Source organism: Malus sylvestris, chromosome 14, assembly GCF_916048215.2.
Source record: "Malus sylvestris chromosome 14, drMalSylv7.2, whole genome shotgun sequence".
Taxonomy (NCBI): domain Eukaryota; kingdom Viridiplantae; phylum Streptophyta; class Magnoliopsida; order Rosales; family Rosaceae; genus Malus; species Malus sylvestris.
In genome coordinates, this window is record NC_062273.1 from 24401883 (window position 1) to 24417950 (window position 16068).

Sequence of the window (16068 nt, forward strand, 5' to 3'; positions counted from 1 at the left end):
TTTCCAGATACCACAGACCACATACCACTTTTTCAAAATGCTCTGACAAAGTTAAAACACATGAAACTTGCAGTTCTCACTACATTGCTATGACCAAGAAGGGTAAATGAATAGCATTACTACTTGTTGTTGGGGAAACTCCTATATATGTCTACCTCTCCCCTCCACGGACAGGCAAACCTGCAAAAATGCTCAACCATTCCTCATATCTGAGAGGGCACTCCCAACGAAGCCTCTCGAAATACTCAGCTTCTTTTCCCTCGATAATGCTTCTGCAAACAAGTCACACCAGAGCAAGAGTATCTCATATCATCAGGGTTAAAAGCAAGAGTATCCCATATCATGCTTTTTCCCTGTCTTTTCCTTTGCCCTTGCTCTTACCTGCAAGACAATGAGAAAGAAAGCAATCAGTCGGAACCTGAAATCAAACTTCCGATCTGGAACTGATTGCCCGGAACCTTTACCTGGTTGCTCACCTAGCATTGCTCTCGAGTACTCATCCTCAATTGTTGTTAAGGTCACGAATCCTTTTGGCAAATTCTTTAGAACATTTGATACGATATTGGCTATTTACACTGAAGTTGCCAAGCATGGATGAGTCACTGAGAAGTAGTGCTCTGAATGACCATTCAAATGCAAAGGTTGTGCACCACTTCTGCGATCCAAAATATTGAAGCAGAAGGTTCAACGATGAGCTAAAACAGATCACTATAGCACGACGCCCTCCCTGCAGAACCACATAATCCAAACGGATGAGCCTAAGTTAAATCCAAGCTCAGCATCGCTGCCCTATCTGAAGAGCTCAAGAAACTTCAACAACCTTTTGCTAGCAATGTCGCCAAAGAGTAAAGTCTTGCCATACCACATGCACTACTTTGTCAACAGCAAAAGTATCTCATATCATCAAGGTCGAACGAACTCTTGATTTGATGGACTTGTTTTGACCCTCAAATTCTTGAGTCGGCCTTGTACTCTGGAGGAAACTAGAAAACCCTTCAGCCCAGTTCAAGAATAAGCCTGTGGAAAGTTACTTCTTCAAAAGTAAAAATATCTCATATCATATCTTCTCTTTTTTCTTCTCTTTAACCTTCGTGCTGCCTGCAAGATAGGGAGAATGAAAACAATCAGCCGGAACTAGAAATCAAACTTCAAATCTGGGACTGATTGCTTGGAGCTCTGATTGCTTACCTTGTCTGTCACCTCTTTCGACAGATCTCTTAGCTCGGCGACATGGGGCATTCCTACTACATGGTTTGTATCGCACTTAACCAAGCTTGAAACTACAAGTAAGCTTCAAGTGAAATTGATACATTACCTTGTGCATCTCCACTGGTTAAAGATATAACCCCTGGATAGAGGAAAAGTACTTCCAGAGAATATGCCACATCTACCTATGAGACAGATAAGGCAAGTGAAGACGATACCACACTTTGGTACTTAGAAGTTTCATGATTACTCAGCGGCTTGAATCTTGCAAGTCCCTAACCGAGGAGCTTCCCTCACTCAGGAACTTAGGGGAGCATTGTTTGTACCATACTTGACCAATCCTGAAACTACCGAGCACCAGTCAACGTTATACCTTCAAGGACCCAAAAGAGTTTCCCTCCAACCAGGAGGCCAATCACAGCGCGACACGTGTCGACATTAGAAGTCAATCATAGCGCGACACGTGTCATCATCGGAAGCCAATCACAACACGACACGTGTCAATGTCAGAACAAAGCTAGAAACTCTCTTCTATAAAAGGAGATCATTCTCCCACAATATTTCCTAATGCTATTTGTACTAAATCATTCACTAGTACTCGCTAAAGGAGAGTTTGAACCTATGTACTTGTGTAAACCCTTCACAATTAATGAGAACTCCTATACTCCGTAGACGTAGCCAATCTGGGTGAACCACGTACATCTTGTGTTTGCTTCCCTGTCTCTATCCATTTACATACTTATCCATACTAATGACCAGAACAATCTAGCTAAGGTCACAAACTTAACACTTTCTGTTGTACCAAATTCCTCACTGATTTTGTGCATAAACAGTATGAAAGTACCAAACTATATCCCAATTAAAACAAAAGGCTTTCTTTACCAAGTTTAATAAACCAACATAGATGAATTGATCTATCATTATTGTTTGTCATATATTTGTAGATTCATCTTCCATCTTTTCTTTACTTTCTCAATTTCTCTCACACTACAACCTCATTCATCATTCAATGAATTCAGATTTTAGATAAAGACAGATGGCGCCTTATTGACTCTAATCCTCACTAACCAACTAAGCTTAAATGCCATTGTTTTGCTCAAATTAAATAAATTGTACCTCTCTCTTCCCCCCATTTTCCACATAATTCACCATCTAAACAATGCAATAAAAAACCGAAAGAAAGGACTTTACACACATATATTATTCCATCTCTCAATTTTACACCAATGATGCATGCATGAACCTCAATTAATCCCTTACTACGAGTGAAATTTCCATTTTTAACCACTAAATCAGAACAACCACCGCCGGGTAAGCAAACATGAGCTACTTTCATAAAAAATTAAAATTAAAGACGTAAACTTCACATAGCTAGAATCTGACAACCAGCATATAAATCTAAAACAAAAACTAGGCTCCAACGTATGTATTTCCATAGATGCATGTATAAAGTTGTACACACACATGTATAATTGTGTAAGCATAAAGGATTTGGGAAAGTTTTCAACACACCTGTGTATTGCAACAGCAAGTCAAAATGTTGGCTCCAAGCAAAGGCTATAATAGTCGTTTCGTGGTGACAGTGGACTCCGAGAGGGTTTGTTCTTCTTTCATGGTGTTGGAAAGGGTGCTCCAACTCTCAACATGGTGTGGGCATGTCTAGGTGTGGGGCTGGACGTGGATAGGGAAAGGCTTTTCTATGATGGAGGATATGGTATCACGGTTCTCTGGAAAGTTGGCGATAATGGAAGATAAACAACAGATTATAGTGGTTGATAAAGTGGAGATGTTGTTTTTAAAATCGTCAAAAATTTTCTTAGTGGGAGAGGTGCTGACGAGAAAACCCCAAAATAAAGAAAACTTCAAGCGACAGATGAGGAGTTTGTGGAGGCCTAAGGAAAACGATCTCATACTTAAATTGGAAAATGATAGATTTGAATCTGGCTTCAACACACCACAAGAAATGACCATGATTTAGAGGGGTGGTCCGTGGTTATACAATAAGCAATCATTGTTGGTCCTGGAGAAGGCGAATGATATCACTCATCCTGCACACGTAAATCTTTCGTACCATGAGTTATGGGTTCAAATTAAAGGGTTCCCAATATGCTATATGACGAGGCAGATGGGCAAACTTATTGGAAGCAGAGGTATGCAAGATGTCACCCTCTATGTTTACTGAATCTTCTTCAGCCATGACTTAAGATTGAAGGAAAGATGCAGCGGAAAAAATGGCCAGAGGCAGGTTACAAAACCTGCTCTGATACCATGTAGATTTTCTGGTTTAAAGTTTCAATGTATATTTCATGTATGTTTGTACAAGAGTGAGTTCGAGTATATATGAGAAGAGAAAGGGAAAAGAGATAGGAATGATGGCTGCAGCAAACATCTAACAAGAAAGAAGAAGGCGTGTTGCCTACCTAATCTAAACCTTACACAAAGACATTACCCCAATCAGTCTCCTCCCTTAAATCAAGGGAAAGGTGATTTACATGCCCTTACCCTAAAGATTACAATGAGCCTTACCCTAGAGATTTATACTAGACGTCACCTTGGTAGTAGACTCCATATGCAGCATCAGTAGATGCAGTATCACAACACATCCATCAAATGGAATACTTGAAATGTGTCATTGAAGAGACTGCAAGACCCCATCCACCAGCTCCTTTCTTGATCCCTAGACAGTCATCAGCCTCTACAAGGCTACGACATTATATATTCTAAAGTTGGAAGGGAATTGGCACTATTCATGTCTACAGTCAATTGTTTGGCACACGATTTCACTTTATTTACAACAAAGCTAGCCAAATTAGGCTGGGTTGGGAGGGTAATTCTCAAAAGTTCAGAGGGTGATTTTAACCATATGGTTTAGCACAAAGCCACTCGATTTTATGTTATTTACAACAATACCATCCAAATGGGGCTGGGTTCGAAGGGTAATTCTTAAAAGTTCAGAGGGTAATTTTATGCTTTTGGTTTAGCATGGATTGATGGGTTACATGCATGCGCTCTCCTCTCATCTCTTTCTACGGGAGCCCTCTCTCATCTCTCACTCTTCCTGTTTCTGTCCTTCTTATACCCTAGCAGCCACAACTCCATATCTGGAATAGCATCGGCTCCTGCTTCCTAAAACCAAAACCACACAAACTGGCATCCATTTCTGTAACTTGAGAGCTTCGGTGAGATGAAGGAGAGGAGCAGGGAGATGCGCTCGAGTCCGCCAACGGCGGAAGAGATCTTCAGGAATTACAGTACTCGGAGAACCGACGTCGTCTACTCTTTAACTAACGGTACTCCGATCTCTCTCTCGTCTCCATTTCTCTCTTAATTTCCTTTTTGTTTTGTTTGAATTTCTTTTTTGTGATTTTGGATTTACAAATGGATTTTGTGTTCAAATTTCCTTTTTGTGATTTTGGGGATTTTGTTTATAGAGCGTTCATCATCGTTGAAGATGCCTCTTCTCGAGTCTTCTACTTTATTCCGTTTCTCTCATGCAAAAAATTAATCGCTACTTCTCAAACTCTGTCTCTCTGTCTCGCACAGCCACACCAGGCACCGCAGCCGCTCAAAGGCTGGGTCTCCAAAGGCGTTGTTTTGTTAAACCCTCCCCACTTAAGGCAAGTAATTTCATCTCTCTCTCTCTCCCTCTCTCAGTTCAATAAATTCAATTACACGATGTGTATACTTATAAATTCTGAGCTGATATACATATACTCTTAAATTCTTGATTTAATATCAAATTTGCTTTTGAAAAATGATTTCTTCTTTTGTTTGGCGATGAATTCTAATAAATTTTATGTATTTTGGGTAGGTTTATAATCCCATTTGGCAGAGTCATGTCGCTTCCAAATGAAGAAAATGATAAGTCCTCTTCTTCTGATGCTCAGGTATTTCCCCGTTTACATTCAAAGCAACACCCTTTTGTTTCTTTTTGCATTTGGGTTTTTGCGGTTTCTGTTTTTTTTTTCCTTTATTTTGTGTTTCTAATTCATCGTTTGCTGCTGGACAAAGGTGATTGTATGTTTTAGTTTGGATGTTTTTCTGATTTTGGGTTGGTCAGTTTTTTGGGGCTGCTTGAGAAAATGTGATCCCATGTTTTGATTGAGTGAAATAATTAAGAGATAAAAAAGAATGGAGAATTAGTGTCAAGAGTATTGATGGAAAAAATGAGGAAAAAAAGATAGATGTGGAAGAAAGGGGGGACTGGAAATCGAGGAAAGTAAAGAGAAAAAAAAATGGGGGTTAAGTGAGCAGCCAAAAGAGAAAAAATGAGGATAAAAAGGCTTAATGTGGGGAGTAGGCAAAAGAGAAAAGCAAGAGAAGGGAGACAGAACAGGAACAAGGTGTGGTTTTGTTGTTGGTTTTATCCAAATTTTTTATTTGGAATTTGATTTGAAGCTTATGTCTTATTAGTTTAGTCTAATTTAGTGTTGGTTTCTCTAGGTTTGTGGCTAATTTTATGTTAATGTTGATCTAGGCGTTTTAATTTGTTGTGAACTTACATGGGTTTCGTTTTTTAATTGTTGTTTTACAGTTGCTAAGGATGACTTTGCCTTTTATATTGGTTTGGGTATTTATTTTTTTTAATTTCATTTGAAGATTTAGTGTCATTATACACCTTTGCACCACTGTTTGTTCCGTTTTTCTGGGTTTCTGTATATAGTTTTGGTAGAATTGGACTATTCTTTTTAACTTAATTAAAGTGTTTGAGACTTAATTGAATGAAAGTTTAGTTTGGTTTGTTCATGATGAGGTGTTTGATGTTGGGTGTATGATCCTTAGGTCCAATGGAGAACAATTCCCATCTTCCAGTGATAATCTTTAACGATTTTACAAACTGTGGTCCATAAAGATCATTCAAGTCCCCTTCTGTAAGCTTTGCACTTACTTTCTTTATTTGTTTTGGCGTATTTTCTCTGTCTCCATTCTGTCTTGACGATTGAGTTCTGCTTTACTATTGGTAGTCCTTGCAATATTTTTGAATTGTGTTGAACCCCCAGATGTCTATAATAGGTACATGCCCCATTAAGGTTTTTAAAATATTCTTCTATAGTCCTGCAATGAGATGCAGTTGTAGATTGAGGAAGATCGTTTCCTTATAAATACTGTATAGTATTATCTAAAGCTCTCTAACTATTCAATTGTTTCGGTAGTAAAAAATTGATTGATTAGAAGAACTACAAACCTCAAATTTCCTTCATATTTGTATATTTGATGTTGTTTTTCCATATAAATCTTCTCTTGCAAAGAAATTCAAAGGGCTCTAATTGTATTCATGGACTCTATAACCTGCTAGCCAACTGTTCCCTGCACTAAATCTTCAAACCCTTCATATAAATGGACTGTGATCCTTTCTGTTTTCTCCACTCATGTGCTCACCAATTTCGGTTGTTTTGTTTTGCTCCATATAGATAAACTTAATTGAAATATATAGTCTTCACATGTTCTCACCTGATTTGTGTGCATGCAAAGATTGTTATAGACATGGGTTTTGGAAATTTGCCAAATTTACTGTGTTTCAAAATTTCGGTATCTTGATGATTCTTTTTAGGTTTGTGGGTAGTTTAGAATTTAGTTTGAGAGGTTGTGGTGGAAGTTGAAATGTTTCTTCGTTGTGTAGTTCTTTTATGTTTTCTTTGAGTTGGTTGATACAATTAAATTTATATCTGAATCAGTTTTGATAAATGTTTGCCGGATGATCGAAATGCTTGAGAAAAAAATGAGAGTACTACAGAAGGCTGCTGCAAAAGGGTAAGAATAGCTGCCGAAAGCTATTACAATTTTTGTTAATTAAGGATCGGCAACATACTCTGGCATTTGTAATCCTCAATTCTTAAACTTATGAAGAGTGAAGTTGTATAACTTTTGGAGTTAATGTTTTGAGACATAGCTTTAAATTTTTGTTTTCATTTTGCTGATTTTCGAAGTGGTTGTGGGAAGCGGTTCTTTGAACCAGATTGATTGATTTCACTGATTGCATGTTGAGTGTGTTTTTGAATTTTGGAAGTCGATCTCAAAATGTGGTGGCCTTTTGGGGAATTCCGGGTTTTTCCAAATCTGAATTTGGTGTGTGTGTGTTGTGCTGAGGTTGAATTTGAATTTTGCACACTGTTTGGTTTCTTATCAGCTTTCTTCACCTATCTCTTGGTTATTTGAATTCTTTAAGATGCCTGTATTGATTTGTGATTTTGTTGGATTTACTCTGGTGGAATTTGTTCATATGCATTGGTTCATTTTAGGATGTGATTCCATTCGTGTCGCCTTTGTAATGCATCTTCCTGTGCAAATTATTCACGCCCATTATGGATAATAGTTTTAAAATCCGCAGCGAAGCGCGGGCAATTTTTCTTGTTCCGAAAACAAGAGTGTATGTGAATGCATGGGAAATCCACAAAGACCACAAAATTTGGGAGAGGCCAGAGGAGTTTCTAGCAGAGAGGCTTGTGGACAGCCTGAATGATTTCAAAGGCCAACACTATCAATACAAGGAATCACTTTTGGGATTTGTTACTGTGGAAGATGCAGATTCTGCATTTGAATTTTCCATGAATTTTGTACGAGTCTTGATACTGACAAAGACAGACAAAGCCACGCACATACAAAACAAATGTCAAGATTACAAAACAACATACTGACAACAATTCTAACTGAATTTGGCTTCTCAGTGTTTTCATTAAATTACATAATGATATTATACTTCATAGGTTTTCTAGTACACATCAAAGCATAGTATGCATCGAGATTTTTTATTTTTGGATTTTTTGTCACTAGATTCTTATCTGTACATCAAATTTTTCGTTGTTCAATGCATGTCATGTACCGAAACATGATAAAATTTTCAACACTTTTGATAAAATAAGCTCATGAATCCCTACTATATGACAATGTTCCTTTCACTCAACTCGTCAACGAGATTTGTTGTTGGAAGACTATGGCAAATAATTATGGGAACTTTAATGAAAAACTCCCAGTACTGTTTATTTTAACGAAAAACCATATTTTTACACTAAAAAGTCAATTATGGTACTATTCACTTTATTCTTTATTTTGTCCTTATCGTTAAAACTCAAAGTTTTCAAACATTTTTCATTAATTTTCCTAATTATATATCGGTGGACCGCAGACAGCATTCCATAATTCCTAACCAAATTAAATCATGCACAAGAAGAAATCACCTGGACTTGGCTATCTCCATTGTTACGCACAAACATGGTTCCATATCACTGTCGTACACGGTACGCCGCAGCCCAGTCCTATTGTGAAAGAACCGCCGCAGTCGCTTACAAGACATCGTATGGAAGAATTTCTCCTACCATTTTTGCTTTTTTCTATTTCGTACTTTAGACTAAAGATGGATGGAAGAACCCAAACGGACCTCCGCCACCCCTTACTTGTATGGAAGGGGTAAGAAAAGTGCATTTGATGTGGGGCACAATGAGACTTTGGTTACTTGTCCATCAACTTTTTCTACTTCTTCCACCTTTGGTTACTTGGCCACTTGGACACTACACTTTTCTTGTCTTGTGTGGAAAGAGCCAGGAAATTGCTTACAAGCCACACATTTCTTCCATTTTGTAGTGGAAAGAGCCAAGAAATTGTTTGGTGGAGATCATTCATGATTTGGTGGTGAATGACAGCAAAAGTTGCATCACTTACACCACTGCAATTGTGAAAAAGTGCATCACCCTTCTTATATTTATTATCGTCTTTTTTTATTTCAATTTTCTCATTTTTTTTAGGGAACTGTAACGAAAAGCACCTGGTACTGTTCATTTTAACGAAAAACCACATTTTTACACTAAAAAGTCAATCCTGTTACTATTCACTTTACCCTTTATTTTGTCCTTATCATTAAAACTCAAAGTTTTCAAGCCCTTTTCATTAGTTTTCTTTTTTTTTTATGGTCATGATTTTTTCTTATCTATCTCGTTCGATTTTCTTTTGATAAACTGAATTGAAAACTATTCCCCAGATATCGTTTTCAAATTTACCATTACGTAATGTGTTGTACTAAGCATATAATATCACACTGAAGGAAATTACAAGTAGCTCTTCCACTAGTGGGATACCCAAATTTGATCATCCTAAAACTGATGAGTCAACTTCCCCAATTTTGTTTTGTCTTCCATGTTGATATTGTGGACCCAATGGTTCAAAGGATGGGCTGCGATATCCTATTAGTTTCCTTATTTTAATAAATTGGCGCCTAGTTTTATATAGATTGGTTGGTTCTTGCCTTGTTGGTTGGCTAAATTCCCTTTTTACATAAACTTTCAATTTTATGGCAAAGTTCATGGAAGCAGCAAAATCCATTTAAAGCCTCTGCTTTCTGCCTCTCTGCCTCCACCACTCAATCAAAGCCTCCACCTTTAACCCCCTCTCTCCCCCTCTCTCTCCTCCCCAATGGATGCGTCTTCTGCAACAACCATGGCGCTGAGAGTCTCCTCCTCCTCTTCCTCCTCCTCATCGTCCTCCGCTTCTTTCAAGCCCAACAAGTCACTCCCTTTCAAGTTCACCACTTTCCGGCCTCCTCCCCAGCCCACCCTCCTCAAATCCCTCAAATGCATCCAAACGCCGCCGTCTTCCAATCCCAACCCGTTAAAGCATCCGCGGCCGCCTCCCCAAAACCCTATCTCCGCCTCCCCCTTCTCCTGCTCCGCCCTCACCCTCTCACCCTCCACCTCCTCCCAAACCGCCGAGCTCGTCCCTTTAAAGCTCCAAACTTTGATCTCCGAGTTCCAATCTCTCGCCGAGCCGATCGACAGAGTTAAACGCTTGTTGCACTACGCGGCTCTCCTCCCGCCGTTTGATGATTCGGCTCGGGTCGATTCCAACCGGGTCATGGGCTGCACAGCACGGGTGTGGCTGCAGGCTGAGATAGACGAGGAGGGCAAGATGAGATTTGCGGCGGACAGCGATTCCGAGATCACCAGGGGGTTCTGCTCCTGCCTGGTCTCGGTGCTCGACGGCGCGTCGCCGGAGGAGGTGTTACTGGTCAAGACCGACGACTTGTCGTCGCTCAATGTGGGATTGCCGGGCGCGCAGAGGTCTAGGGTTAACACGTGGCATAATGTGCTGGTCAGTATGCAGAAAAAGACTAAGGCTTTGGTCGCCCAACGGCAGGGTGCGCCGCCGTTCGAGCCTTTCCCGTCGCTCGTCGTCACCGCCGATGGGATTCAGGCAAAGGGCAGCTTTGCTGAGGCCCAGGTTAGCTAATGGATTGTGTTTCTGATTGATTTGTATGATTATAGTGCGTAGAGCGCGTAAGTACTATTAGAAGTGCTTTTCTTAGAATTAAAGTGCACTGCGAAGTGCTTATCCAGGTGCTTATCCGAAAATGCTTTTATGACCCAGTACCATTTATGTTTTTGCTAAATGTAGTTAGAAGCGCTTTTGTTTGTCATAAATCACTTTTAGCCATTCAAAAGCAGTTCCAAAGTTGTCGTTATCATTTGTATTAGATTAGTGGATGTATGATTTTTTTTTAATTGTAATCTAAGTTGGATCTGCATATTAAATTGCAGGCGAGGTACTTGTTTCCCGATGAATCGAAGGTTGAGGAACTTGTTAATGTGTTGAAGGAAAAGAAAATTGGGGTTGTTGCACATTTTTACATGGACCCAGAGGTTCAAGGTATTTTAACTGCTGCACAGAAACATTGGCCTCACATCCATATATCTGATTCATTGGTCATGGCGGATTCTGCTGTGAATATGGCGAAAGCTGGTTGCGAATACATTACAGTCTTGGGGGTTGATTTTATGTCGGAAAATGTCCGGGCTATACTTGATCAGGCTGGCTTTGAAAAGGTAGCTCCTTTGCTTCTATTCATGTATTAGTAAGAAATGTAAAACATGTACTGTTCTTGTTATTTTGGTTTGGCTCCGCTATTTACGATGTAGTGTGCCTTAATTATAGTAAAGTTAACTGGATCTTGGTTTGGCGCCACATACTGGTGACACAGTTGATAAATATATTCATTTCATGTACTTTGATTGCAGGTTGGTGTGTACAGGATGTCAAATGAACGTATTGGTTGTTCATTGGCAGATGCTGCATCTAGTCCTTCGTACATGAGCTATCTTGAGGCAGCTTCTAGGTCTCCACATTCGTTGCACGTTGTCTACATTAATACTTCTCTAGAAACAAAAGCATATGCTCATGAGGTTGTGCCAACAATTACGTGCACATCTTCAAATGTTGTCCAAACCATTTTGCAGGTTGGTGGGATCAGAATCATTTATCTTAATTGTTTTGGAATTCCCCAATGTCTCTTTCCAAATGCAACTGGCACTCATTTTTTTTTCTTTTGGCTATTGTACTTTCGCTAACGTCGAGTTCCTTGTCTTCTGCAGGCTTTTGTTCAAGTGCCAGATGCAAACATATGGTACGGACCTGATTCCTACATGGGTGCAAATATTAGAGAATTACTCCAGCAGATGGCTAGGATGACTGATGAAGAAATTGCTGAGATACATCCAGAACATAATAGAGACTCAATCAGATCTTTGCTACCTCGCCTACATTATTTCCAGGTACGTGTACTTTCATGGCTTGTTTTAGTGCTATTCATAAATTCATTTCATAGCGTCGGAAATCAGTTTTCCTTGCATTTTCTGATGATGGTCCTCTCACTACTTATTTATCTCTATTGTATCAGGACGGGACATGCATAGTGCATCATTTATTTGGAAATGAAGTTGTCGACAGGATAAAAGAAATGTACTGTGATGCATATCTAACTGCCCATTTTGAGGTCCCAGGAGAGATGTTCTCATTGGCAATGGAAGCAAAGAGAAGAGGAATGGGGGTTGTGGGTTCTACCCAGAACATACTAGATTTCATAAAACAGAGGATTCAAGAGGCTTTGGATAGAAATGTCAGTGAGCACCTTAAGTTTGTGTTAGGAACGGAATCCGGAATGGTGACTTCAATTGTTGCAGCAGTTCGTAGTTTGTTAGGTTCTGCAAGATCTGGAGGAGCAGAAATTAATGTAGAAATTGTATTTCCAGTTTCATCAGATTCAGTGACAACATCAAGTTCTTCCCCAGATCTTAACTCTGTAAAACTAGGCGATGTCATACTACCTGTTATACCTGGAGTTTCCAGTGGGGAGGGATGTTCCATCAATGGCGGCTGTGCATCCTGCCCATACATGAAGGTTAGCATTCCTATTTTGAGTTTGACTTCGATAAGTTTACAAGGGTTAATATGTTCTTAAATATTCTACCATGCTATATGTCTGAGATAACCAAACTGTTACAAAATTATCCAGTCTAACGCGTGTCTAAATATGGTACATGCATGTGTGTTACATTGGCTGTAGCGTCTGCAGACTGTAATGTATCTCAAAACGAACACTAGCCTTGGCGTAGTATTCAGGTCCCTCATAACAGGGGCAATGCTCAACGCAGGGTCTTCTTTTTATGATGCGTGCTTGTTGTATTGTTACATAACCGTGTAATTGGCTGATGAAATCCTGGAAGACATCTGAAAATATTTTTTACAAGTATTGGTAGGAGTCAAGGAAGAGGTCGCACTTGGTGCGATGGCAAGTGCCTTCGTCCATGAGCGGTAGGTCTCGGGTTCGAGACTTGGGAGCAGCCTCTCCATAAATGGGGGTAAGGCTAGCCGACATTCACCTCTCCCAGACCCTGCATAAAGCGGGAGCCTTGTGCACTGGGTACGACCTTTTTATTGGTAGGAGTCAAGGATATTCTCAGAAAAGTATGGTTGCAAGAATAGTTAATACCGGGTTCTCTTCTGTAACAGTTTGTCATGGCAATTCTTATTACAAATTAAATCAGTATAGATAAAAAAAAAAAAATCAAGTTGATGATTAGGACATGCTTGAGCTAAGGTTTCTCACGTGGCCTTTCGTGTAAACTGTCAGATGAATTCTCTCACCTCCCTCCTGAAAGTTTGCCACCACCTGCCTGCCGGGACGAATAGTACCCTTTCCGCATATGAGGCCAGCCGATTTAAACTTCAAACTCCCAATGGGAAGTCAGTAGCAGATGTTGGGTGCGAACCAATACTGCACATGAGGCACTTCCAGGTTAGTTTCTCAGGACAGTAAATATATTACATTACATATAAGGAGCTTAATGAGTTTTTGGATTCACCTCTATGTGGATATCTTTTGCAGGCCTCTAAAAAGCTGCCGGAGAAGCTTATTTCCCAGATCATTCATCCGTCTGGTGACGGAAACTCAGTGTTGTTAAATTAAGTGAAAGCTTTAGCCTACATAAGATCAACCTTGATTGCAAGCAGATTATCATGAATGTCCAGAACTTTGTAGTGGCATTTCTTCAATTTCTTTTATCATACACGACGATCATAGCAGTTTAACTGGTTTAATTACACGCAGCATAGTTCAGTGTTTAGAGATCTATAGAAATGAAAGTTATATTAACATCGATTTTTGCGTTGAAACTGTATAGCCGTCAGAACAATGACATTCTTTATTAATTGGTGCTGAGGTTTACTGAAAATATTGGATTTTTACATTGAAACTGTATAGCCGTCAGAACAATGACCATTTTCCAGGTATGTCAACATTAGGGAGTGAAGTTGTAGACCATGGATTCTTTGTATTTCAAGTAAGAAACGTACTTCATATAGTAGCTTGTGGGCTCATGACTTTCAATTGCTACATGCGCGTGAGTGACTGTTTTTAGCAAAATTCTTTGAGTTCTAATAAACATTTGAGGCGGGCTTGTGGGTTCCATTCTCAAATCGTCAAGGACTCTAGGCCTATTATTTCCCCAATTATTGTGATGAAGATATGCAACAATATGAGCCATGTGATCCAGTATCAAAAAGTCTTGTTTGATATTGTTTCTGGAATGGTTAATAGCATTTTTCGACTATAAAAAAGTGTTTCATATGTGCTTTACAAGAAACGAGAAAATGTTTCCTCCAAATATTCTTCCAACAAGCATTTAAAAATTTAATAAAAGTTTGACATGTTTATAATAAAATACTAGTGAGATAATAGTTTTTAAGTTGCTGAAATTATTTTAAAAGCAACTTTTTAAAAGATGAGGTTAAAATTGTATTTGGCAAATGAAAAAAAAAAATTGCTTTTTGTCAAAATCATAGGTCCAAAACAGTAGAAAACAGAAGCAGTTGTACCCCTGCTTCTAAAAACAACGCTTTTTTTTTAGCACAGTAACCCTAAACTAACCCTTATTTATAGCTACGCCCCCTAGAACTCCATTTTAATCTCAATTTGCTCTCTGTTAACTCAAAAGTCACTACTTTACTCCTCTAAGCTCAAAATTTGTTCTTCTTGACTTATGGATTGTCTCTTCTCCCATAAACTTATAGGTCGCCTCCTAAAACATATGTGGGATCCAACTCCCAATAAGACTATGTTCCACGTGCAATAAATTTTGTTACAAATCTCCATTATGCGTAAACATTCAACGGTCAGATAATATTAAGTTTTATAGAGAAATTAACAGATCTAAGACAATGTGGAGCAATTTTAAGTTTTATAGAGACGACTTTCAAATTTCAGGGAGCAAACTGGGATCAAAACCGAGTTTCAGGAGGCAAAGTAAAGTGAATTTTGAGTTTTAGGGAGTAAAATTGTGACTTTTAAGTTACAGAGAATAAAGTAAGATTAAAATCGAGTTCGCGAAGCTAAAAATATCACAAGTGATGCTAAAATATGCCCAATAGCCCAATAATAAATAGCTCCTAATTTTCGTTTTAAATTTCTAAAATTTCCTAAACAATTGCATTTTACCATTTTATTTGATATACTCACTTTTTTTTTTTTTTTTTAAATCATAATTTCTCTAAAGTTTAAAGAAGAGGAGGCTATCCTATCTCAAAGTCAAGCCATAAGCCTTTTTGAGGACTTATAGGTAGGTTTTAGCCTTTAAAAAAAAAAAAAAAAAAACAGATTGTCCACCAAGAGTAATTGTAAACAACTTGACTCAAATTTAGGCCTTGATCTCGAAGAGAATGATCCTACAACAAAAAATTATGCTTTAAATGTACTATGGGACTTGTTCAAAAGTGATTATGAAATGACTAAAAACGTTTTTGACAAATTTTTTTTTAGCTCCATGAGCACTTGCATTCTTGCACAAAGCATTTAAGTGGTTTTTTGGAATACACAGAATTTTTATTAAGGATTGGTTCCAAAAGCACTCTCACAAAAGTGATTTAAGTCATTTAAAACACTTCTGGCCTAGTACTGCAGTCTAGTGAAATTCATCTTCACTTATAAGTGAGCAATCTTCAGTTCGATTCTCGCCAAAAACGAAGTTAAACCACATTATTATGACAAACTCATTATAAGGCTTAGCTCATTCCCCCACTCCTTTCGTGTAGATACTATTATTTGTTCAAAAAAAAAAAAAAAAACACTTCCAAACAAGCCTATAGTCATTAAGAGCGAAACAGGGAAGAAAACCCTAGGCAGTATGAGTACGAAAAAAAGACAGTCCAAACCAAGCGGGAGGAAGAAGCAAAGGAGTTTCAATTTCTCCTCACGATAGGAAAACAAAGGTATCAAGGAATTTCTCCTCACAATAGCAGTATGAGTACGATTGCAGGTCATTGTGATGGGATTATTTGTCTAAACTTTACCTCTCATGACGATTACTGTCCTGACGAGATTGTTTTATTCAATCCAGCAATCAAGGAATTTGAGATTCTTCCCGAGTCTCGCCTTCTTCATCTCCATCACCATCTAATATGATTGTGTAGGGACAGTATATCCCTATACCAAAAGCTGTGGGGTTCGGGTACGATTTCAAAGCTAAAATTACAAGGTTGTTAGTGTTCGTCCGTGGTCTTATTCTTATAAACCTACAGTAGAGGTATACACTTTAGGTGCTCATT

The 16068-nt window shown here is 38.7% G+C and overlaps 1 protein-coding gene and 1 long non-coding RNA gene across 2 annotated transcripts; both read left to right on the forward strand.

The window, feature by feature from the left end:
* The first annotated feature begins 5011 nt into the window (after positions 1-5011).
* Positions 5012-7907, forward strand: LOC126598894 (uncharacterized). Its single transcript, XR_007615008.1, has 2 exons — positions 5012-5093; positions 5989-7907. It is a non-coding gene; the product is annotated as an uncharacterized LOC126598894 (long non-coding RNA).
* Positions 7908-9385: 1478 nt separating this feature from the next.
* LOC126598890 (quinolinate synthase, chloroplastic-like) lies at positions 9386-13641 on the forward strand. Its single transcript, XM_050265269.1, has 7 exons — positions 9386-10413; positions 10731-11015; positions 11208-11426; positions 11562-11741; positions 11867-12367; positions 13100-13264; positions 13355-13641. The coding sequence occupies exons 1-7, from the start codon at positions 9610-9612 to the stop codon at positions 13433-13435; spliced, it is 2235 nt and encodes a 744-aa protein (XP_050121226.1). The 5' UTR covers positions 9386-9609; the 3' UTR covers positions 13436-13641.
* The last annotated feature ends 2427 nt before the right edge of the window (positions 13642-16068 follow it).

Coding starts and splice junctions, on each gene's coding strand:
- LOC126598890 (XM_050265269.1), top strand. CDS start 9,610: ATGGATGCGTCTTCTGCAACAACCATGGCGCTGAGAGTCTCCTCCTCC. Junction 11,427..11,561: donor TTGTCCAAACCATTTTGCAG/GTTGGTGGGATC, acceptor TGTCTTCTGCAG/GCTTTTGTTCAAGTGCCAGA. Junction 12,368..13,099: donor CATCCTGCCCATACATGAAG/GTTAGCATTCCT, acceptor GTAAACTGTCAG/ATGAATTCTCTCACCTCCCT.